The 25,572-nt window shown below is 41.6% G+C and overlaps 1 protein-coding gene across 4 annotated transcripts; it reads left to right on the top strand.

The window, feature by feature from the left end:
• Nucleotides 1-3,239: 3,239 nt before the first annotated feature.
• Nucleotides 3,240-19,039, top strand: BZW1 (basic leucine zipper and W2 domains 1). 4 transcript variants are annotated; one of them, XM_059168459.1, is made up of 12 exons: nt 3,240-3,363; nt 4,630-4,703; nt 6,441-6,617; nt 8,221-8,315; nt 9,210-9,275; nt 9,884-10,019; nt 10,882-10,991; nt 11,134-11,304; nt 11,764-11,910; nt 12,447-12,585; nt 14,112-14,234; nt 14,661-19,039. In XM_059168459.1, the coding sequence occupies exons 2-12, from the start codon at nt 4,640-4,642 to the stop codon at nt 14,690-14,692; spliced, it is 1,260 nt and encodes a 419-aa protein (XP_059024442.1). In that variant the 5' UTR covers nt 3,240-3,363; nt 4,630-4,639; the 3' UTR covers nt 14,693-19,039. The 4 variants fall into 4 exon arrangements, with proteins under 4 accessions (XP_059024442.1, XP_059024443.1, XP_059024441.1 ...); XM_059168460.1 differs by lacking the exon at nt 3,240-3,363 and adding an exon at nt 3,379-3,396; XM_059168458.1 differs by lacking the exon at nt 3,240-3,363 and adding an exon at nt 3,790-3,890.
• The last annotated feature ends 6,533 nt before the right edge of the window (nt 19,040-25,572 follow it).

Here is a 25,572-nt window from a genome sequence, read left to right as displayed (position 1 = left end):
GCCCATCTTTGGTCTCTTCTCAGCAGGGAGCCTCCTCCTCCCTCTCCCTCTACACGCTGCTCTGCCTGCCTGTGCTCTCTTTCTTTGTCAAACAAATAAATTAAATCTTTAAAAAAAAATTTTTTTTTTTAATTTCAGTACAGGATAAAAGATAAGACAGTTGCAGTGACTAAGAATGGCTTAAGGGAGGGTAGTATTTGAAATGAGGCTTGAAATGATAAATAGGATTTTGACAATAAAAAATGAGGGAAGGACATCTCAAGAAGAGGGACATCTCAGTCTGACTAAAGCAGACGTCAGGTGTTTGGAAACTGTTCTGCCATGGTACAGTTCACAAACACTTCCCTTGCGAGCCCACCGCACCTCCTCCTGTGGGCACACCTGGAAGCTTAGATAAAATGGGCTCGCCTTCCGTACATAGTTCCCAGGGGGCCCCTCCGTGCTGACTTCCAGGAACATGTATCAGAATGGAAATAAGTGAGCAAGATCTTATATGGATAATCTTCGATCTGGTTTAATTTTTAAAGAAAATCACTTGCTGGGGCATCTGGGTGGCTCTATAGGTTGAACATTCGACCCTTGATTTCTACTCACGTCATGATCTCAGGGTCCTGCGATCGAGCCCCATGCTCAGGCCCCACGCTCACCTTAAGGATTTTCTCTCTTTCATCTTTCCCCCTGCCCCTCCCCTCTCACACTCTAAAAATAAATAAATCTTTTTAAAAATTAAAAATCACTTGTTGAACTTAATATAGTTTTTAGTCAAAAATTGTTTGCTCTATGCCTCACAACAGAGGGCCATAACAGGTTAAGAACCAGCAATGATATGGGAAGTAAAGGTGAGAAACATTGGTCAGAAATATCCCTGGGTGATCTGGAGTACAGACCAAGGCGTTTAAACACTGAGGAGAAATGATTCAGGCTGCATTTGGGAAGATTACTCTAGAAGTGTAGGGGAAGAGATAACAGTTAGGAGGTTATTGCAAAAGTCCCAGTTAGGGGAAACAGAGACCTAAATGAAGATGATACTAGAAAAAGATGACGACATTGAGAAATGTGAAAACATAGAAGATAAGCTTTGTGAGGTCAGAGGTCTAACTTGTCAACTGTGTATCTCTAGTGGCCCTTAGCTCCATAACTATTTGTTGAATGGATAAATAAGATCTTGGTGGCAAGGCAGTAATGCTACAGCAGTATATATAGCCAGACTGCCTGGGTTCAAATCAAGCTCTTCCATTCACTAGTTCTATGACCTTGGGTAAGTTACTCGCTCTCTCTATGCCTCAGTCTTCCAGTCTACTAAATGGGGCTAATAACAGTTTCCAGATCATAAGGTAGTTTGTTTGTTTATTTGTTTGTTTTGATATTAAGGTAGTTTTGAGGATTAAATAAGGTGAAGTGCTTAGAGGAATACATTACACATATACCTGCTACATAAAGTGGCTATTATTTTTATTAGTAGAACATTGTATTTTTAAGAGAACTTCAGAAGTGAGAAAAACAGCTTTGGGTGGGAAGAAGAATAATCAATAGCACTTAAGAGTGTTTGGTTTGGCATTTAGTGGAGATAACAGTTAGTGGGACTATGGAGTTCACCATAAAGGGTTAGACTTTAAAAACTCTGGCTTTTACCAATCACCTGTGCTCCCATCTCCCAAGGTCCTCCCATCTGCCACCAAGGTCCAGTCACACTAGCCCAAGTTTTTCCTACCTCAGGCCAAGTTTTTCCTACCTCAGCACTTGCCCGCTGCTATTCCCTCAGCCTGGAAGGGCATAGAGCCTAGACTCAACAAATATTTAAGGATTCAATAAGAGAATGTGGCATTCTTTGAAAAGTTAAATCTCTAGGAATATACGAGAGTATCATGTAGGAAAGCATGATGGAAGATAAAAGGTATGAGCACAAAAAGGAGGTGGTGGCAATTACAAAGGAGTCTCCGGGGGTAACCGGGACAGTTGGAACAAGGGTTAAGGGGATGGGTAATGCCCTAAATGCTCAGGGGAGGGAAGGAGAGTGAGGACAGAAGGATCGAAGGATCACTGGATTTGGCAATAATTTCAGGAAAGAACTCTGAGAAACTAATTTTCCAAAAAGTTGTGTGGGAAGGGGTCAGAAGTCTGAGTTCAAGAACATATATCAACTAATGCAAACTAATTTGCCCAAAATATTTGCTAAGGAAGAGAAGCAGAGTCCAGGGAAGGTGACTTCTGTTTTGTTTTGTGTTTGGCAGGATAAGTAGCAATGCAAACCACTATGCAGAGGCTGGATCCTGGGAGACATGGTGCATCGCTATTTGCTCAGGTTTATAATGTCCACGGTGCTTTTCACACACGTTACCTGTCCCCCAGCTCTCCGATGAGACACCCTCGAACCGGTGCTTCTCAAAGTGCAGTCCCTAGACCAGCATCATCAGCATCCCACGGGACTTGTCAGAAATGCACGTCTTTGAGTCCCACGACAGGCCTACATCATCTGTGCTGGTGGGACCCAGTCATCTGTGCTTGTAAAAAACCCTTCAGGGGAGTCTGATGCCTTCCAGGTCCCCGCCAGCACCACACTCAGGCGCAAACGACGAGGACCACGCAAGGAGGGGCGGCCACAGCAGGGAGAGCGGATTTTCGTCCGAACGCCTCCACCTGGATCTCCCACCGCGCCAGCACCGCACAGCGAAGTCCTCCCGCTCCGGCGCCCCCGGCGGGAGCCGCGGGCCGCAGCCCGACCCCAGGCCCAGCTCAACCACCGCCCCAGGAGGCCCCAGGCGCAGCTCAACCACCGCCCCAGGAGGGCCCCGGCGCACCCAGCCCTCGGGCTGGGACTTCCTGCTCGGTGGGTGGCGGCGGCGGGGGTGGGGGGCCGCGTCTACGCGGCGCAACTCCGGGCGAACGCGCCACTTCCTCCGAGCTGGAGGGGGTGGGCGCGGGCGAGGGGGTGGGCGCGGGCGAGGGGGTGGGCGCGGGCGAGAGGTGGGCGCGGGGTGGCTGCTCCTCTACCCCCTCCACGTGCTGAGAGGCCGGACGACGCAGAGTTGGGAGAAAACACGCTAGTCCGGGATACATTTCCGGAAAACCCGGCTCCCCACAGAGAAACAGAGAAGCCGGGGGCACGCGCCTCCCGCTCCACCCCCCGCGCCCTCCGCCTTCCCACCGCGCGCCCCGCGGAAAGGAGCCGGCGGAGGCCCCGGGCGGCGCCGCGGAGGGCCGCGGGGGAGGACGCCGGGGCGGAAATCTCGCGATAGGAGGCCGGCCGGGGCGGGGGTGACACTCTTCCCTCCTCCTCGCGTTAGTTCCGGTCGCAGAGGAGACACCGCCGCAGTTGCCGCCACCTCGGGGATTTCTGGCTCTTTCCTCTTCGCCTTAAATTCGGTGAGACGCGACGCCCGCTTGTCCCCGGCCGAGGTTGTGGCCCCTCGTCGTCGGACAGGGCGGGGGCGCGGGGGGGGGGGGTGGCGGGTCCGATGCGGCCCCGCTTGAATGGGCCCGAGCGGAGGCCGCCGCATGAGGCCGGGCGGGATCCGGGGCCTGGATTCGAGGGTCACCGCCGCCGCCTCGCCGGGGAGATCGAGGGCGTGCGGCCGGGGCCGGAACGTGGGGCCCGGGCGTGCACTGCGGCGCCGGAGACCGCGGCAGTGGCCGAGGCGGCCCCCCCACCCCCGCGCCGGCCGCGCTGCCCGGCCTGGGTAACAAAGCCGCTGCGGCCTCTGTTGGGTGATGTACGCGTGGGGGGTTCTGGCGGGCGGGGCGGGGGAGCCGCCACCACCTCTGCGGCCGCCTCCACCGCCGCTGCTGTGGCTGGAGGGCGGGCGGATGTACGGGGCGGCGGGGCCCCCGGCGCGAAGCGCCTCGGCGCCTGCGGTCCGCTCGTTGCGGCGGCCGCCACCGCCGGCGACGGGGTCAGTGGGGAAGGGGCTGCGGGCCGGGACCAGCCCCTACGGCACCCCGCGGCGGCCAGGGGGGCCCTGCGTGCGGGCGGGTTGTCGCGTTCCAGCGGCGGGCGCCGGAAGGGTGTGGAGGGGCGACACGTGCCGGGGAGGAGACTTGGATCGCCGGGAACGGGGCAGGGAGCTGGGCCGGCTGCAGGGAACGGGGCAGGGAGGCTAGGCCGGCCCTCGGGGCGTTTGGCCGGCGGGGCTGGTGCAGGCGGCCGCCGCAGTCACAGCCACCATGGGTAGGGGGGCTGCTGCTCAGAAACCCCTCTAGAAAGGATTCACCTCTTGACCGGTGTCTGAAAATGGACGTAACGTTTCTGTATCCCCCCTGACTTGGGTGGTGATCTCTTTTAGCCGTCTGTGGTGCTGAGAAGTAGTGGAATCAAGGGGAATTTAAAGAGGAACGAGGAGGAAAGCGATTGTGTTTATGATGGGTGATCTGCCACCGCTCACTGTGGTGCTGTAAAGGCATTTAAAAGTGTACATCCCGCCTTTAAAAGGTTTCTTGTAGGGAGAAATGCAGGTTTTGAAGTTACATTTAATTCAGGCAAAGGTGATTCTTTGTTTCCCCCAGGTCTGTTGCCAGGCTGAAAGTTTGTGTTAATATTTGACTTCTGTGTGACTAGACCAAGGTTTGATGCTTTGGTTTTAAAATGAATGTTAATGGCAGTGATATTTTTAAGGCCTTATTTTTCTTTTCTAGGGTGTCTTTTATGAATAATCAAAAGCAGCAAAAGCCAACGCTATCAGGCCAGCGTTTTAAAACCAGAAAAAGAGGTAAATATTTGTGTTTTAACATCTCTCTTCACATCTCCAGAATAACTTTTTTATCTTGGTTTCTCTGGCAGGCAGTGGTTTAATAGTGAACTTTAAAAGAAAATACCAGAAAGGAGCTTGGATCTGTAGTTGACTGCCATTTCAAATACATCCTTAATATTTCCACTGTTTTTCTAAGCCTTTATTTTTTAGTATCAACATATGTGTCTTTAAGCAGGTTAGTGAATGGTCTTTTTATTGCAAGGCTAAAGTATATTTGTTCCTTCTTTTTTTTTTAAGTATGGAGTGCATTTTCACTAGCTAAATTTTATTCAAGCAGATTTATGCTTGAGGGAAAAAGTTAGCTAATGAAAGGAGAGCTATAGTGATTGCTAATTCCTCCCAAACTTTGTGAAACTCTGAGAGAAAAACCTTTATGCATGGAAGTTAATTATGGAACAGAGTTCACACTGTAGAATTACGTTAACTGCTTCTGTGTATTCGTGGGTGGTTAGGCGAATATTTAATTCTGTAGCAAGTCACTATACTAGTGATACAAAGTTAAATAGGTGTGGTCACAGGTATATTTTGTATCCTGCTTAATACTTTCCCCCCATATCTTCCAGTGTTACTGCTCAAAAACACCTATTGACCTTATTTTACAGGAAATAGAATTGGGTCAGCTACTGGTTATAAATTGTATTACTTTACCCTAGGTAGCAGACACTTTGAGATGTATATTACAGAGTCTTGTAATCCCTGATCATAGACTCTCCTCTTGTAGTGGGGAGACTGAAGACGATTTGATGCTAGTCTTTGCAGATTTTTTTTAGATTTTAGATTTTTTAGATTTAACCTGGTAAATTTTCTCAAGAGGAGGAACAGAAATTGGAAACCAGAGCAATTCAGCAGTGATGGGGGAAAGTCTGTGTTCTTTTGAATGTGTTTAGTATCAAGTAATTTTATTGTTCCTGGCATCCGGAAGAGCTGTCACTTCCCCAGTTCCAGATAGAGATCACTCATGCACCCCTAATTCTTGATGATGGGGTCCTGGGTAGCATGAAGCATCATCCAGATTTGTCTGAGACTGAACACAGTTCCCAGGACATAGGCTTTCAGTGCTAAAACAGAAAAGTCCTGGGCAGACAGGGAGGAGTTGATTACTCTAGTGCTGTGTGAAAATTAAGATAGCATCTAACCTAGATGGAGAGGTCAAACCCTGTCATGACGAGTGTAGTAGCAGCGCAGTAAAGGCTGGGTATGTGCGTAAGGCACTGTTAAGTACCAAATGAATGATTTAAAAAACGACATAGAAAGTGTTACAGGCACTTAGAGAAAAGAATGGAGAGTTCCAGTGTTTGGACAAAATTTAACTCAAGAATAAAATTTACCTGAAATTTAGAGGATGCCCTAAATTTCAGAAAAGCCCACAGGCAGTAGGAGAGCATTTACGGTAGAAATTGTCTCCTGGCTATAGGAGCACACTAGCTCGTTTTATAACTCCTCATTTATGAGACTTAAGTGAAAAAAATAGTGGGGGAAAAAGCCACGCAGTTCTCGTGACTAGGTAGTCCTGCCTTGCATGGCAGAGAGTGTGTATTTAGGTCTTTGCTTATGTTGGTGTTTTACAGCTGTTGAAATCAATGAGATTGTGCTAAATGTGGTTCATTTATTCAGGACTTAGACTTTCGTAAGGTGGTGGTTTTGTGGCATTTTGTAAGCCTGTTAACACTAAATGTTGTGGGGTTTTCCCCCCAGATGAAAAAGAGAGGTTTGACCCTACTCAGTTTCAAGACTGTATTATTCAAGGCTTAACTGAAACTGGTACTGATTTGGAAGCAGTAGCAAAGTTTCTTGATGCTTCTGGAGCAAAGCTTGATTACCGCCGTTATGCAGAAACACTCTTTGACATTCTGGTGGCCGGCGGAATGCTGGGTAAGTAAGTGTCTGGGTTTTGTGGGAGGCGGAATGTGTAGAGATCACGTGGGATTCAGAATCCGAGCTGTTTGACAGTCCTCTCAAATTGGCTTTTACCACAAGATTTTTCCATTTTTTTCCTCTCTTATCATAGTAACTTAGCAAATTTTCTTGCTCTGTCTAGCTCTATAGTTAAAATCTGTTACAAAACCATAATATTTGGGGATGCCTTTTCTGATACCTATGTCCTTACTACATTCCCAGTCAATAAATTCTTCCTGCTTGTTTGAACGTTCTCAGTTAGTAGAGAAACCCTTATTACCTCTTCTGTCTTGTGAAATACAACTTCTGTGTGCCGGAGGACTACTGCACTCCTCAGTACATTAGCCGCTACCCGGGTATGGCTATCTGTCACGTGGGATGTGGCTGATCTAAATTGAGAGGTGCTGTTAAATACACATTGGATTTTAAAGACTTAATAGAAAAAAGAATGTAAGACCTCGTAATAATATTTTGAATACTGAAATGTTAAAATCCGTATTTTTGATATGTTGGGTTAGAGTATACTAAAATGACACTATTTTAAGTAGTTTTAATAAAGTTCCTTCGCAATACGAAATGACCTCGTGTGGCTCACAGTGTATTCCTGTTGCTCAGCAACTTCTGACTCCTCCCTCCGCGCTCAGGAAATCTTAAGAGAATGTGTCATTTAGCTCTATATCGTCAAATGATGGTGGCACTTTCCTTTCCATGGCTCTTTAAAATATTTCAGAATGTTTTCAGTGGTAACTGTGTTGCCCCTCACAGCCAGGCTGATAGAATCAGAACTCAGGGTGGAGGCTTAGAGAGGTTTCAGTGACTTACATGCAGTGGAATAATTACCCATCGTAGAGCCGAGGAACGTGTTGTCATATGTTCTAATGCCTAGTCCAGTGAGAATTTCTTCTTCTGCATTACCAGTTTATGGTAAGAAATACCCATTTTCTATTTACAATACTACCAATAAGCCTGCTTTTAAAATTCTTTGTAAAACCTTCACTAAAGAAGTTTTTGAAGATATCTTAGAGAGAATAGTAAAACAAATGTCTATTACCCAACGTCCGTAACGGTTAACAGTCTGATCTGGCTGTGTCCCCCTGACTTCATCCCTCTCCCCATATTTCTAAGTATGTATCAGATACCACTGTATCTGTAAATACATATAAATGTATGTAAAAGATAAAGTCTCTGACTTGTAAGTTTTTACCGCCCAACCTCTTCGGCAACTTACAGGGTGGTTTTATTTATGAAAAGTTACGTTATCAAAACCAATTCAGCATCTCCACTTGTGTGACAGATTTGATACTGCTGAGTGGTTATTAATACAGCTTTATTTGAGTTACTAATGCACCGAGTTTATTTGGGTTGCTGAAGGGGGTTATTCCCTTAAATTGTTTCACTTTATTCACACATCCTGAACCAACTAGTCATACTCCTACTGAGATCCTGACTTAGCTTCCAGATCATCTTTTAGAATTTTTATCATTTTATTTTATAATGGGAATCCTTCCAGAAAGTAAGATGGAAACAATTACTAATTTTCAGTGAAGGTCACTGCAAATTGTTTGTAAATATACCTCAGCCCCAGGTGGTACGCTGGCAGATGACATGATGCGGACAGATGTCTGTGTGTTCGCGGCACAAGAAGACCTAGAGACCATGCAAGCATTTGCTCAGGTAAATGAGACTTTATTTATCTTGGTTAGCTACCATCCATCTGAATAGGAAGAGTCTACTTTGAAGAGGTTGCAAGTAAAAGCTTGAAGGAATTTGAGCTAAAGATTTAGAGATACTTTTTGGTGCAATATAATGAAATGTGTTAAGGAAAACAAAACAAAAAAGATTGAATTGGTTATTTTCCTACTTGTCCCTTTGGAATTAATCCATTTTTAAGAAAAACCTCAAGCTGAAAAGGAAAATCATTTCCCTGTCATGATTTCCATCATAGAATTATTCTACATATAATTTTTTTTTAAGATGTATTGATTTGAGAGAGCGCCTGCAGACGGAGGGGTAAGGGGACGAGCGGGGCTCAGTCCGAGGACCCTGGATCATGACCTGAGCCGAAGTCAGACACTTAACTGACTAAGCCACCCAGGCGCCCCTGTGTATAACTTCTTAAAGATGAATAGGTTATAGGCAGATTAGCTTACCAATCAAAATTTCATTTGAAGGTTTCGTACATAGTTAGGTTTGTGTTATTGTAAGCAAAGAATTCATGTGTATCTAGCCTAGAAATTGGTTGTCTGTGTCATTAGGAAAGTAAAACTATATCTGTGCTCTTACTCTATTAATATCCTACAAATGGGTAAATGACTTGTATTTGAGCAATAATTAGTCCTTGCTTTTAACATTTGGCAATAAAAATCTGTTGTGGGATGGCTTAAGTGTTAGATCATATACTGTAGGGTTTGGGAGTTGACAGACTCTTCCTAAGTTGGCTTACACAGTTTGTAAACTCCTATCCAGCAGAAGGTTTTCTTTGATGTTCTAAAGATACTGAGAGATACTCAGATTTTTTAGGAATCTGGCAACTATAGTTATGAAATTATTAAATTCCTTTCTTCATAGGTTTTTAACAAGTTAATCAGGCGCTACAAATACCTGGAGAAAGGTTTTGAAGATGAAGTAAAAAAGGTAAGAAGAACAGTATGCTTTATGGGAACAAAAGGTCGGGGTCAAAGAGGAGAACATTGTATCTTAATTCTGCCACAGATTTGAAATGATTAGCTATTTATGTGGCCTGAAAGGTAGTTTGGGGTATATCATTTAGTTCAATTTGTTATACACAGTTTCTTAGCTTGGTGTCCAAACAAGTGATAAAAGGCTAAAAGTCAAAATGAGGTCTGTTCAAGATAGGGGATAGAGGATTAGAGCTAAGCATATTGAGAAAGAAATTTTAACATACTTGCTGTTGGAGTCTTGGGTATTCTGTGTATAGGCGGACCAAAGAATCCAGTAACATTAATAGTAACATTTATCACGTTTCAGGCACTGGTGTAATTATTAACTCATTTAATACAAAAATCTTGTGAGGCAAGTTTTATTATCCACATTTACTTGTGAGGAAACTGAGGCATGGAGGTTAAGTAATTTGCCCAGGATCACTCAGCAAGCAACTGAAATAAAAATGTGGACGGTCAGACCTCAGAGCCCACACTTTTTTAACCAAAATAGTTTGCCTTACTGCTTCTCTTTATGTAATGCAGTTGCTCTTTTTAACCTTTAATTATTTACTTTTATAGCTGCTGCTGTTCTTAAAGGGTTTTTCAGAGTCGGAGAGGAACAAGCTGGCTATGTTGACTGGTGTTCTTCTGGCTAATGGAACACTTAATGCATCCATTCTTAATAGCCTTTATAACGAGAATTTGGTTAAAGAAGGTAATGACCTCTTAGTAAAGAGTTGTCTTTGGTTGGCGGCTGTGGGTGGGGATAAGATCATGAAAGATGTGAACTAACACAAAAGCTAGAATATAGTTTATGTAGATATGGCTTGTTTGTAACTGTGTTCGTTTTCTTCACTGTCCTTTAATTTAACAAAATTCATTAGATGATATTCCATGCATACCTTTGGCTCTCTTTAGGCATACAGCAAATATCCAAAGCTCAGACAAAATGTGGTTATAACCTAAAAAGAGAAATGCCGGGGAGACCCAGAAAGATTAATTCCAGTTGGGGGATATGTTGAACCAAAAAGGAAATAAGGTCCCTTTGTCATTTTCATAGTTAAATAATTCTTTATGGTTAAAAATCTAACTTTTTACATTTTTTTAGGTTTTTGTTTTGTTTTGTTTTGTTTTTTGTTTTAAGGTTTTATTTATTTATATGACAGACATGGAGAGTAGGAGAGGGAGAAGCAGGCTTCCTGCCAAGCAGGGATTCCAGTGCGGGGCTGGATCCCAGGACCCTGGGATCATGATCTGAGCTGAAGGCTGATGCTTAACAACTGAGCCACCCAGGCGCCCCAAAAACTAACTTTAAAACTAGACAACTAGGTACTTAATAAGACACCTTTGTCAAGTGTCAGTACCATTACTGTCATTTTATACATTTCAAAAGCAGTGTTAATAACTAAAAATATATAACTAGTAAATTATAGAAGAGAAATTGGAGTGAAATGCTAAGCAGTTTAGTGGTAGAAAGAAGTTTAGAGAGAAAGTGAGTAATTCTATGCCCCTTGAAAATAAGGGGATAGAATGGTTGAAATCCACTTATCTATTAAGTAAGCTCTTTTGTTCTACAGGGGTTTCAGCAGCTTTTGCTGTAAAGCTCTTTAAATCATGGATAAATGAAAAAGATATCAATGCCGTGGCTGCAAGTCTTCGGAAAGTGAGCATGGATAACAGACTGATGGTTTGTAGTTTGCTTCGTGCTTCTGTTCTTCGCGACACTTAAAAGTGTGATGAGGGAACTTCAGTTTCTAATCTGTGAAAAGAGGAGTTGTTTTTCTTGATAGGATTAAAGATCATTTAACCCAATTAAATTCTTCTTTCAGGAACTTTTTCCTGCCAATAAACAGAGCGTTGAACACTTCACGAAGTACTTTACAGAGGCAGGCTTGAAAGAACTTTCGGAATATGTTCGGAATCAGCAAACCATAGGAGCTCGAAAGGAACTCCAGAAAGAGCTTCAAGAACAGATGTCCCGTGGTGACCCATTTAAGGATGTAAGATATTTTTATTTAAACCATCTTAATGATTTCTTTCTGGCAGAGAAAACGATTATTCAGTTGAGAAGTTTTCAAGTATTTCACCACAGTGGGTTTTCATTAATAGCTCTAGAATGTTCTGCTGGGGCTTCTCGTCAGTCTTTTTCATATTTAGTGCTTTACTGGTGCCCAGAAATGACAATGCTTGGGGATTTTGTGGGGTGCAGGCCAGTGGATAAATCCTGTATTTCCATCTCTGTCCTTTCCTGGCCAGCTTGCTTGTGTGTAAGTGAAGGTTTGGACTAGAGGTCATCCCTCCCAGTTCTGAACGGTCTCTGCTTTCGTGTGGTACACATGGAGACACTGCCAGTTGCACGGAAAGGTGTTTTTATGTTTTTGTAAAAGGTCTGCGTTTGATGTAGGGAGTGTACATACCAAAATTGATTTCTTTTACTAAATTTAAATTCTTTTTTGCAGATAATTTTGTATGTCAAGGAGGAGATGAAAAAAAACAACATCCCAGAACCTGTTGTCATTGGGATAGTCTGGTCCAGCGTCATGAGCACCGTGGAGTGGAACAAAAAGGAAGAGCTTGTAGCAGAGCAAGCCATCAAGCACTTGAAGGTGTCAGAACTAGGCCTTTTCAGAACATTTCTCTGCTCTTTTTAAAGTGGGGACACGTGAGCTGGTACTGTACTTAGAGAATAGATCCCATCCTGTGGCTCCTGGGGATGAACACCAGCGAGTAGACAAATAACTGTTCATGGTAGTTACAAACTATTGATAATCTTTTTAAAAAAAAAAAGTCTAACTTCAACTTTCTTCGGTTCACGAGTTAAAAACAAATACACGTTTAAAAATAGCATACACCTGCAATTTGGTGTTTGCTTTTATGGGAGTATTGGAAAATAAGAGCCCTCCTGTTTTATCCTCTAAATTACTAACTTCGTATTGACAGTTGTCTAGAAGCTCTGGTGCGATATTGCATATTTGACTTAGACACTTTGCAGCTGCTGCTTTGTTTTATTTGCTTGATTGTTTTAGTTTGCACAACATAGAATATAATTCACAGTGATTTTAAAAGTTCTGTATCTTAGGAATTCTGAAATGGAGTGTCATTGTAATAAATGGCAAACCTTTTTCTCCTTTCCCTTTAAAAGCAATACAGCCCTCTACTTGCTGCCTTTACTACTCAAGGTCAGTCTGAGCTGACTCTGTTACTGAAGATTCAGGAGTATTGCTATGACAACATTCATTTCATGAAAGCCTTCCAGAAAATAGTGGTGCTTTTTTATAAAGGTAATTTGAAATTTGAATTTGGTGATAGAAATCCTAGGGGTGCCTGGGTGGCTCGCTCACACAGTTAAGTTTCTAACTTCAGCTCAGGTTGTGATCTCGGGGTCCTGGGATTGAGCCCCCATGGGGCTCCATACTCAGCAGGGAATCTGCTTCTCTGTCTCCCTCTAAACCACCCCCCCCCACAAAAATCTTTAAAAAAAAAAAAAAATCTAGAATACTGCTAATAATTCCAGTGAGGAGTTGTCTGAACATCAGCTCCATAAAATATTTTACTTTAATCATGGGACAAAATTGTCTCTAATTGAATTGGGTGCTTTTTAGTCCACTTATATATCAAAACATCTCTAAACCTTACTAAGTTAAAACCTAAAATCATCTTGATGTGTCCTCAAACTTCACCTCCCATTCTCTATCAGTTCTCTTCCCCAGACACACTTGTTACATTTCCGTAGTCTTGGGCCTATGACAAGTTGAGTTCGCATCACACTCTACCCCATTACCCGTTTGTAGACTTTTACTTGCCCTTCAAGACTGTAAAGATTATAAAACCTTCTGTTTAGTTACTATTCCATTTCTGTGATCCTATTTCAGAAAACTGGTCTAAAGTGGTAATAAAAATAAGCACTTTGTTGGGAGAGAGTCCATTGCAATATTTACATGGTTGTTAATAATGTTTTCTTCAGTTCTGCATAAATCAGACCACTTTGACCCCAGTAAGTGTGGTTTGTGTGCACATGTAGTATCTCCATGCTCTGGTTTTCATAAATGATTTTGTTGGTTCGTATATTCTAAACTTAGAGATCTGTATCCCCACCCCCAGAATTTTTTGCTCTTAAGAAAGAGTAGGGTGATGAGTTCCCCAGTATTTGGGCTCTGGCTCTAGTCGGGCTTCTGTATGTAGTGCGCAGTAAGGTTTCTTGGAAGTATGCCTCCATTTACATCTGCCCCCCACTCTTAATCATTTATAAACAAATCCTAGAAACCTTCATTTAATTAATTTCTCAGTATGGCTTTGTAAAGTACATGGACTTGTTTTTGTTTTTAGTAAGACCACAGTACCATTGTCACACATAAAAAATTTAATGTCCCCCATCAGATAGCCCTAATCATTTATCACAAGGTTTCTCAGCCTTGGTACTGCTGGTATTTTGGGCCATTTAACTCTAGTTGGTAACAGTCCTGTGCATTGTAGAGGGGTGAGTAGCATCTCTCCCTGCTGTAACAACCAAGAATGTCTCTCAACATTGTCAGATGTCCCAGCGAAGGGGGCTGTAAGTTGCCTTCAGTTGGGAGAATCACTGGTTCAGTGTTTCCTAGTTGCGGGTCATACGTTGGCAACAAGTTGATAAAGCTTTTCGTAATGGAGGACTGTCCTTACAGAATTGAAGAAACCAGTTGAGCGTTTCGAATACGGTAATTATCCATACCTTTGAGTAGGCTCAGTTTTGCCAGGCAGGCAGTTCCGCTTTAGGTGGCCTCTGACTTTGCCTGAGAAGCCCCGGATGTAACGATCGCTCTCTTTGTAGCTGAGGTCCTGAGCGAGGAGCCCATTCTGAAGTGGTACAAGGATGCGCATGTTGCAAAGGGGAAGAGCGTCTTCCTTGAGCAAATGAAAAAGTTTGTAGAGTGGCTCAAAAATGCTGAAGAAGGTGAGTCTTGTCTTTGGCGCAGTGTGTGTGGTAAAGCCCAAGAACTCATTGTAAAGCAGTCATAGAATGTAACTACCTTTTCTCATTGAGATTACCATTCTGTACCTCGAGGACAGATTGTTGTTCATTTGTGACCGACCTGCCAATACTCACTTGCTTTAAGGCAGGTGGGAAGAACTTGACTTGAAATACTAAAGTATCCTGATGGCTTGGCCAGTACACTAACATACGTATTCGAAGGGAAATTGAAAAATTTGAGACTACTTACTAGATTTACAAATGAAGGTTTTTGAATATCCCTCTTTTAAGAAGGTGGTTATTAATAAAATTACTTAATTGTAATAAAGAGCTTCAAAGTTAATAAATGGGAACTTTTTGCTTTCTGATATTTATATAATGCTTGACTGCATTTTTCCCCTTTTCTAGAATCTGAGTCTGAAGCTGAAGAAGGTGACTGAATTGTGAAACTACACCCTCAGTAAAGCAAACAGGAGTTGTAGATAAAATGTCATGTCTCATGTGTCCTGGTTCTTACATCTTCCTACCTCCCTATATCAAGCATGATATAAGGGCTTTCATGGCAAATTTTATTTTAACTGTTTCTATGGTTACTGGAAATGTTGGGTTTAGTTTCTAAAACCATGTTTTAAGTAGCTACAGGAGCTATAGATTTGAATCTAATGTTGCATTAGTCTTTTCAGTTATCTTCTACCTCCTGTATTTTCTACTGTAATAATGTAATTTAAGGCCTTCCACAATGAACAGTTCACTTTATTCCCTGGGTTTTCTATATAAACAGTTTTCAAGATATGATTTGGTTAAAAATAATTTGTTATAAATATTCTGTTTGCAAATTAAACTGTAAAAGTATCCAAAGTCTCAAAAGGCAATGATTTGTGTGATAATTTGGTATGCCCAAAGCCCTGCTCATCAATGAAAATCTCATATACAGTAATTGAATTCATTAACATGAATCTTGAGTATTTGGACCATTGCTTGCATGTTGATATTTTCTTAAATTTTTAACCCTGGGTGTTCTTGAACTCAGTTGTTTGCTCTCTGGTTTTCATCCTTTAGTAGAGCCATAGAGAACAAGCTTAAAAGTGAGTTCTTTGGGAAATTTTATATGGCGGAGGTAGTGGGAAGAAGAAAAGTTGAGCTTTTTCCCATTGAGAAACTTCTGCATTCAGTTTGTATCTTTCCCTGAAAAACAGAGGGATATTCTTCTCTTTACACCCATTTTCAAATGTACCTTAGTAAAATCTTGTCATTTAAAGTATTTTACACTTATCGTGCACTTCGTTTGAAGTTTTGGAAAGGACCCAAAAGAACGTGAGTTAGGGGCGCCTAGCTGGCTCAAGTCGGTAGAGCATTTGACTCTTGATTTCAGGGTCATGAGTTTGAGCCCCACACTGGGTATAGAGATTACTTCTTGGGGAAAAAAAATAGTGTGAGTAAAGGAAATGATTATACTAAACCCAGTGAGTTAAATGTTAAGTGGTCAGCATGTTCTAATTGAGACTCTAAGTGTAACTCATTTCCTCTTGGCTTGAAGTATTTCTTGTAAAGAATGAAGTGTAATGGCCATACATTCCCACCTGACCACACTGGGTCAGCTTCATTCACGTAACACGCTTCCAGCTGGAGTGGCAGGCTGTTAACATACCCACGCTGCCATCTTTTTAAATTGCCATGAGCCAAATATCTCTTTTGTACAATTGATCCATTTATTTTAATGGCTGCCTTTTAACTTCCATTTTTCTTTTCTTGCTGCTACCCATATATATATTTTATATATATATGTATATATATATACACATATATGTGAGTGTGTGTGTGTGTGTGTGTGTGTATAGTCATTAGAAAACAAAATACAACCACTTTGGTGGAGAAACTTCATGTTAAAAGTGAACATTTTGAGAGGTTTTTTTTTCTCTTGATGAAAGAAACAAACTTGGAATAATGCCACCAGAGACTGAATGGAAATTGCCCCTTTCAAAGGTGCCATTCTCATGAGCCAAGAATTTGAGGGAATAACGTGTAATATATAACCTTATGAAGAAGAGCGTTATAACAGACCATTGTGAATGGGGTGAAATTGTTAAATGAATAATTTTGATAAAGTTTTCATGCACAGGCAAAATGTATTCACTAGGTTTCTACATAGTGATCTGCTTTTACTTTGTAATTTGTAGTCCTCAAAAGACTTTTTTTAAAAAATAAAGTCCATCCTTACACTTAGGTTAGAGGTCAGTCTTTCATTTGTTTATTTCTGTATATTCCATGTCAATACCTAAGAGTGGGTATATGTTATGTGTTCAGATGTCTCTGCTGTGTTAAGCATTGAGTAATTGTCCTTCTCATCCTTACGATTCCCAAACCAAACACCCACACAGAATTCTGATGTAGCGAAAACTACATTTAATATATCTACAGCCAAACCATTGCATGTTACTGTCGTACAGAGTGTACCCTATTTTATTATATACTGTGTATAGTGAAAGAGTGTGTAGTCTTCCAGAACTACATTATGAACTTTGTCTGATCGTAGTTTTTTCCCTTCATAATGACAAAGTAGTATTTTACTTACTACAGTATTATAGTAAATGGATAAGTGTAAAGAAAGGGAATGCTTCCTCAAGACTGCAGATTTTCATTTTGAATTTTAATTGGTAATTTTGGAACTCCGCCTCCAGTGCCCACTTATGGCATCAAATATGTAATGCTTAATCTAGATGTTAAAATTGTACTTGTAATTATGATTGGATAAATGTTAGTTGATTTTCCAAACTTGGTGTTGGTTTCTAAGGATAAGTCTTCTTAGGTGCCATAATTAAACATGTTTAGAGCTGATCATAGGTTTCTTAAGTATTGTCCTAGGGATATTTATTATTCTGTTTCATGAAAATTCCAAATACCAAAAATTCTACATTTTGACAAAGCATAGTGATGGTGGTGAGAGGAAATGCATGTGACTAAGAGTTGTATAACTGCTTTACACATGAAAAAGAGTAAGTGATATTTTTGTTGGCTTTTGGTCCCGCATGGCAGTGACATCACTCCTACTGCAAATGCATGACCTAGTGTATCTTCTTTTAAAGGGGAGGGGACCTAATGATAGCCATTTGCATTGGCAGACATCTCTTAATGCACATGTGTCTCCTGAGACAGGATTTTTCCTGCCCATCTTTACAATTGGACTTTACACCGCGGCCCGCCATAGGCAACAGACATATCATTCCCCACTGGCTTGGAAGGTCTTCACGGATTCTTACTTGATTGTAAATGTTACATTAAGTAAAATCATTTGGGATCCTTCTAATATATAAAAGTCAAAATCCTAGGTGAATGGTTTAAAGTCGTTAGGCTAACACGTGGATAATGGTATTGAAATTTACTGATGAAACTACAGGAGATTAGGAACTGACAGAAATATTGGTTGGCTTTAGGTGTAACAGATGCCAAAATTTTAGTGTGCATAATCACTTGGACCACTGGATTACCTTTGTGAAAGTTTTCTTCAGACGCTATTTACAGGTGTCACGTAAAATAGGTTAAGCATTTCTGTGAGAATTCTGGTAAATTGCCTTGCCAAGATTTTTATGTAAAGTATTAATCCTTTAGCATTGATAGATTGTGTTTCTTTTCACCAGCCTACTGAGGCCTAAATTTTTAAAATATAATTAAGTAAGTTTTTCAGTAGGTTTTATTTAAGTGGACTCTCGAAGATGTATGTACTTTTGACTTCAAAATAATTTATAATTGGCTTTTGTTTAAAAATGAATTGCAGTGGATTTGTGCCTCAACCCAGTCATCCCTAATTGTATGACAATGTGGATTAGAAAGCCTTCCCGACTCCCTCTGCCAGCTTTTTCCTCCCTGTTTAACTGGGCAATGAGCAGCCATATCAAATCCAAGCCATTTTTAAAAATCTCTTTTTGATTTAAATTAATTCAGTTAGCGTGATGTATTAGTTTCAGAGGTCGAGGTCAGTGATTCGTCCGCCCTGCAGAACCCCCAGTGCTGGTTTCGGCACACGCGCTCCTTCATGCCCATCACCCAGCTGCCCCACCCGCCACCCCTGCCCCCCCAGCAACCCTCAGTTTGTTTCCTCTGATTAAGAGTCTCTTCTGGATTGTCTCCCTCTCTGGTTTTGTCTCTGTTTTTTTCCTCCCTTCCCCTATGACCCTCTGTTCTGTTGCTTCAATTCCACATGTGAGTGAGATCATAGGATAATTGCCTTTCTCTGGCTGACTTCTCAAATCCAGTCTTTGTTGTTTTTCATGCCCTTACAGTTTTTTCTCGTTCCAACGCACTGAAAAAGGATGAGGGCACTTGGCAGATGCGCTTAGTCGCTGTCAACTTAGTCATTTGTTTTGACTTAGAAATTTTTAATAAGAACCTTACTTAAATGAAAAGTTCAGCTGCTTGTGGTGCCCACTGTAGTGCCATAGAGGAGGAAACACTGGTGAGAAATCTGAGTCTTGTTTTGTCGACTATCTGAAGGGAACAATACCTTGTTCAAACTATGACATAATTAGAAAGTCGATGACTGTTAAGCGCAGGCTTGGGAATTGCATCAAGTGTATACGTTGAATTTGGGGTGTGACAAAGTTTTCAAATATAGTTGAGCTATTCCACTTCAGGAGTTTCCATTCCATAGAACTGTTTTACAATAAGGACAAAAATAGTTGAAACCATTTTTTAAAGCTGAAAGCCCAAGGGCTGTGCTTAAGCGGTTGACCTAGAGGTTACTCTGTTAGGGAAATAAGGGACCCATTATAGACTGAAGCCTCTATTACTTCTATGTTCTCTGGCATCTTAAGAATATTTTCTCTGTAAATACACCTCATTTCCATTCTAGTTAGGAGTCCTGGACCCCGGCATGGCGCACAGTTGAAGAACGGAGAAATCGGGGTCGCTGCTGCTCCGGCTAGTTGCTGGCGCTCAGAACCACCTCCAGCGCAGCCATCCCAACCCGTAACCCCACCGCTGCACTATTTCTGTGTTAACTGTGAAATCTGCTTCTTGTCTGTACCCTTAAAGTTGAATAAAACTTCATGAGACTCCTTGTTAACATAAAGAGCGAAGCGATGACTCTTGTTGCATTGACGGTTGTTTGCTGATCACCTGGAAGCACCGGAGTTGGTTATGGCTCCGGTCCTCGTCCTGGTCCTTTCGGTTTGCACTGTGTTGTAAAGACCGTCAGAAACACTGTACCTCCAGAGACCTTTTCCTTTTGCTTTTGTTGGGCTCAAATATACTTCAGACTCCTCCAAACAGTCAAAAAATATGAGTGTTTTACTTCATGAAATGCTAGTGCATCTGCCTTCCCAGGAAAGTGAGAGCTCCCCTCCCGGGAAGCCCTCCCATCCAATGGATCAAGTTCGGTCCATTTCAACTCCCAACTCCAGGTCCAGTTCAGGCCACCAGCGTCTGTCAACAGCCAGAGTAGTCTGAAGGCAAGTGAAGCCGTTGCCGGGAGGGATCTGCACGATTGATTGATTCGCTTAATCTGCCTTTTTCTCTTACTCACCCCTATATGTGCAGCATCCAATAGCATCGTCGGGTAGCAAGCGTTAGACATTAGGTAAGTGAAGAAATGAGAACAGGCATAATACTGGGTTTGGTCAGAATACTGATGTTGATAGGAAACATGCGGTGTTGCCAGCACAAAGCTCTGTGAGTTAGGGATACATAATTGTTCAGGGGCAACTTAGACAAGGTTAAATCCAAGATGTCTGTTCTGTGGTTAGGATCGCTGCAAGTGACCAGACTAAGAGAAGAACCTGTCAGTCAACCATCTATAAATACGTGTCGTCCAATGCCCCGCTGAGCTTTAATTTAGCATGAAGTGAGGAACAGGAGTGGATACCAAAATTCAGGTATTCCAGAGGAGCTAGGTAATCAAGAGTGAGGTGAGTGCAAAATCAAGGGCATGGTAGGTACTAGCAAGTGGGACTGTCTGGTTTCAAGGGTTACATAATCTGTAAATGATTAAAACCATGCAAGAGACATTACACTTCAAAAAAAGTAGTTTGTAAGTCCCTAACACTGAACAAAACAGACTGCACGTGCCCACCTGGAACAGCCTCCTAGCTGTGTGATGGGCAAATAAGTCAACCTCTGAGCCTTGTTTTCTGCCTGTATAAAATAAGAATGACCATGAGTGAATGATGCCTTTCTCATGGAGTGGTCAAGAAGTTTATAATAAAACACTTAAAAGGAAGTACCTTAACACAGTTACCGGTCCTAATAATCATTCCGGGAACTATTGGTCAAGGATGTGTTTGGAAGGATAAAAAGCCACTGACGCTACTAAAGCCCCGAATACAGGTTTCCTGTTGGATTTGAACTAGTAGAAGGTAATGAACTTCCCCAAAATAATCATGCATGCTTTAGCAACTGTAGAAAGACGAGATGAGCTGAAGTCCTCATGGCCCAGCAGCAAGAACTAAAGTCGTACTTTGTGAGTGTGGTCAAGTACGCAGTCAATGTCCATTCTAATAACAATATAAAAGTTAGAAACCCACAAAAAGTCAATGATAGTTGATAAATATGTTGAAAGCAAGCAAACAGGTGAGCAACTGGTGTGGTTTTCGCTTTCTCTGTTCTGCTAGGCCCTTATAGTGCGGCAGAGAGCTAGCCATAACTTAGATGAATACCGTAGGACCAAGGGAAGTCTCAGAGGTTGAGGGGCACTGGTTCCTTTAAGGTAAGGAGCAGGGCTGAAAACAGATGAGCATCTTTAAAAGAAGTAGCCACCTTCTCTGTCTGCTTCCCTTAACTTATACCGCCAGGTGACTGCCCTTAAATTCAGCAGAAAACAAGGTTTTACCCTGCAGAAAGAAGGAAAAAAGGTGGGGGCTATGGATGGTGGGTACGGTAAGAGTAAGGGCCCTGTATTAAGAATCAAAAAACAAATTAGTAAAACAGGTAGATCCCAGCACTGTACACCTGTGTGGCAGAGACTAACAGTGTTCCCTGATAATTATTCCCTGTTTTTTTTTTTTTCTTAGAATCCCCAACTTTTAGCTGGACACACGATTGCTCAAAGAGTATCTCCTAGCCTCCCTTGTAAGCTGGCCACATGATTAAGTTCCAGAAGATGGGATGGGCTATTTCCAGTGGCCTCGAAGAGACCATGTCTTCCCTTTTTTCTTCCTGTAGCTGGGAAACGGGCATCGGGACTGGGGTTCAAACTGGGCTCTTGGACCATGAAGATGAACAACAGACTTGCTGAGCATTACAAAGCAACAGACAGATCCTGAGTTCTTTTTTTTTTTTTTTTCTCCAAGATTTTATTTATTTATTTGACAGCACAAGCAGGCGGAGGGGCAGGCAGAGGGAGAGGAGAAACAGGCTCCTGATGAGCAGGGAGCCCAATTCAGGGCTTGATCCCAGAACCCTGGGATCATGACTTGAGCCTACGGCAGGGGCTTGAATGACTGAGCCACCTCAGCGCCCCTGAATATATGTTTTCATTTCTCTTGAGTATACACCTAGGATGGAATTGCTGGACCACATGACAACTCCACATCTATCTTTTTGAAGAAGGACCCAAATGTTTTCCAGAATGGATGCACAATTTTTACATTCCCTCTAGCAAATTTCTCTACATGCTCAGCACATTATTGTTGGCCTCTGGTTATAGCCAACCTAATGAGTATGAAGTATTATCTCATTTTGGTTATTTGCAAAGAAACCTGATAAATAATAATGTTGCATACCTTCTTGGCTCTTTGTATATATTCCTTGGAGCTATGTCTATTCAAAATCTTTGGCCTATTTTTAAGTGGGTATACCTTTCATTTACTGTAAAATTTCTTAACATATTCTGCATATGAGGGCATAATTCTTTAAATGTTTTGCAAAAATTTTATTTGTCAGTAGATTGTCTTTTCATTTTTTTTAAAAGATTTATTTATTTGACAGAGAAATCGCAAGTAGGGAGAGAGGCAGGCAGAGAAAGATAGGGAAGCAGCCTCCCTGCTGAGCAGAGTGCCCGATGCGGGCCTTGATCTGAGGAACCTGAGACCATGACCTGAGCTAAAGGCAGAGGCTTAACCCACTGTGCCACCTAGACACCCTGTCTTTTCATTTTTTGATCCTGTCTTTGAAGCAAAAAAACTTTGAATTTGTATGAAGTCCCATTTATTTATTTTTGTCTTTTATCCCCTGTGCATTTATTGTCATATCAAAGTAACCACTACACTATCTAAGTTCATAAAGACTTATTCCTATGCTTTTTTGCAAAAGTATTATAGTTTTAGTTCTGACATTTAGGTATATGATCCATTTTGAGTTAATTTTTTATATGTGGTGTGAGGTAGGGATCCAACCCCACTCTATGCATGTAGAAATCCAATTGTCTTAATGACATCTCCTGAAAATATCATTCTTTCCCCCTTTGAATTGTTTTGACACCTTTTTCAAAAATCAGTTGCCCGATTTCTTCATTCTCATTTCAACTCCATTGATCTTTAGGTCTATCCTAATGATAGTACTATCCAATCTTGATTCTCACTGTAGCTTTGTGGTAAGTTTTGAAACTGAGAAGTGTGAATCCTCCAACTTTGTTCTCTTTTAAAATTGTCTTGGGACTGCCTTGGTGGCTCAGTGGGTTGAGTTTCCAACTCTTGATTTCAGCTCAGGTCATGATCTCAGGGTCACGAGATGGAGCCCCATGTGTGACTTCACACTCACCTTGGAGTCTGCTTGTCCCTGTCCCTCTGTGCTTCACCCCATTTGTGCTCTCATTCTCTCTCTCTCTCTCTTAAATAAGAAAAATCCCCAATAAATAAATAAATTAAATAAAATTATCTTGGCTATTTTGGGTTCCTTATATTTCCACATACATTTTAGAATCAGCATAGCCATTTCTGCAAAAAAAGGAAGTTAACATTTTGATAAGAATTGTTATATCTTGGGGGGCCTGGGTGGCTCAGTGAGTTAAGCCTCTGCCTTTGGCTCAGGTTATGATCTTAGGGTCCTGGTATCCAGCTCCACATCGGGCTCTCTGCTCAGCAGGGAACCTGCTTCCCCCTCTCTCTCTGCCTGCCTCTCTGCCTACTTGTGATCTCTCTCTGTCAAATAAATAAATAAAATCTTAAAAAAAAAAAAAAAAGAATTGTTATATCTTAGGGTGCCTGGGTGGCTCAGTTAGTTAAGCATCTGCCTTCAGCTCAGGTCATGATCCCAGAGGCTTGGGATGGAGCCCTGCATCGGGCTCTCTGCTCAGCAGGAAGTCTGCTTCTCCCTCTCCATTTACCCCTCTTGCACTGGTTCTCTCTCTCAAATAAAGTAGTAAAATCTTTAAAAAACAAAAAAAAGGAATTGTTATATCTTAGATTAATTTATGAGTATTGCCATCTTAACGACACTGTCTTACAACCCATGAATATGAAATGTATTTCCACTTATTTAGGTTTTCATTAATTTCTTTCAATGATGTTTTAGTAGTTTTCAGAGTACAAGCCTAGAACTTTTTTGGCTAACTTTATTTCTTATTTATTTATTTATTTATTTATTTATTTGACAGAGAGAAATCACAAGTAGATGGAGAGGCAGGCAGAGAGAGAGAGAGAGAGGGAAGCAGGCTCCCTGCTGAGCAGAGAGCCCGATGCGGGACTCGATCCCAGGACCCTGAGATCATGACCTGAGCCAAAAGCAGCGGCTTAACCCACTGAGCCACCCAGGCGCCCCTGGCTAACTTTATTTCTAAATATTTCATTCTTCTTGGTGCTATTGTAAATGGAATTTTCTGAATTTCATTTTCAAATTATTAACTGCTAGTGCATAGAGATACAAAAAATTGATTTTTATATATTGGTTTTGTATCTTACAGTCTCCCAGAACACATTTATTAGATCTAATACCTTTTTTCAGTAGACTCCTTAGGATTTTTCTTGACACATATCAAGTTCATGTCATTTGCAAGTAGAGAATTTTACATCTTCCTTCCTGAGGAATTCTTGCCTATTTTCCTTGGCTAGAATCTCCAGTTCGTTATTGAACAGAAGTGCCAAGATCGGACATTCTTTTTTTGTTCCTGATCTTCAGGGTAAAGTGTTCAAATTGTTCAGTTTTTTACCATTAAGTACAATGTTAACTGTGGGTTTTTCATAGATGTCCTTTATCAGATTGAGGAATTTTCCTCTTTCAGCTTTATCGAGATATAACTGACAAATAAAAATTGTATGTGTGAAGGGTGTACAGTGATTATTTAATATATGTATACATTGAGAAATGATTACAATAAAATTAATTAATACATCAATCACCTCACATTGTTACTTTGTGTGTGTGTGTGTGTGTGTAGATACTTAATATCTACTCCCTTGACAAATTTCAAGTATACGATACAATAATATTAACTATAGTTAACATACTGCAAACTCCAAATTTATTCATCTCATGACTGAAAGTTTGTATCCTTTGATCAACATCTCTCCCGTCCCCTTTCCCTCATTCCCTGGAAATTACCATTCTACTCTCTACTTCCATGGTTCTCAGATTCCATATATAAATCAGAATATACAGTCTGGGTCTTTCTGTGTCTGGCTCACTTCACTTAACATCCTCCAAGTTCATTCATGTTGCCACAAATGGTAGGTTTTCTTCTTTTATGTGACTGAATAATATTCTAGGAATCTCCCTTCTATTCCAAGTTTATTGAGTGTTTCTGTCATGAAAGAGTGTTGGATTCATCAAAGACTTTCCCACAACTGTTGAGATTATTAAGTGTTTTTTGTCTATTTATTGGATTAATTTGGTGCATTACATTGATTGATTTTCATATATTGAGCCATATTCTTTTCGTTCCTGGGATAAATCCCATTTGTTCACAGTGCAATCTTTTCATATGCTTGCTGTATTTGGTTTTTAGTATTTTGTTGAAAGTTTTTGCATTTGTATTCATAAAGGACATTGGTCTATAGTTCTTTTGTTTCCTTTTTGTTCTTATTTTGTTTTGTTTTTTAAGATTTTGTTTATTTATTTCACAGAGAGAAAGAGAGATCACAAGTAGGCAGAGAGGCAGGCAGAGAGAGAGGGGGAAGCAGTCTCCTTGCTGAGCAGAGAGCCTGATGTGGGGCTGGATCCCAGGACCCTGAGATCATGACCTGAGCTGAAGGCAGAAGCTTAACCACTGAGCCACCCAGGTGCCCCTGGGTAATCTTTACACCGAACAAGGAATTTGAACTCTGATTTGAACAACCCTGATTTCAAGAGTCACATGCTCTACTGACTGAGCCAGCAAGGTCCTCTGGCCTGAAGTTTTCTTTACTTGTAAGGTCATTGTCTGGTTTTGGTACCTGGTTAACATCAGCTTCATAGA

This window comes from Mustela lutreola, chromosome 3, assembly GCF_030435805.1.
Source record: "Mustela lutreola isolate mMusLut2 chromosome 3, mMusLut2.pri, whole genome shotgun sequence".
NCBI classification, from domain to species: Eukaryota; Metazoa; Chordata; class Mammalia; order Carnivora; family Mustelidae; genus Mustela; species Mustela lutreola.
The sequence above is the reverse complement of the archived record's forward strand: the minus strand, read 5'-3'. Positions and strand labels throughout refer to the sequence as shown.

Coding starts and splice junctions, on each gene's coding strand:
- BZW1 (XM_059168458.1), top strand. CDS start 3,805: ATGTACGGGGCGGCGGGGCCCCCGGCGCGAAGCGCCTCGGCGCCTGCG. Junction 8,316..9,209: donor CCATGCAAGCATTTGCTCAG/GTAAATGAGACT, acceptor CTTTCTTCATAG/GTTTTTAACAAGTTAATCAG. Junction 12,586..14,111: donor AGTGGTGCTTTTTTATAAAG/GTAATTTGAAAT, acceptor CTCTCTTTGTAG/CTGAGGTCCTGAGCGAGGAG.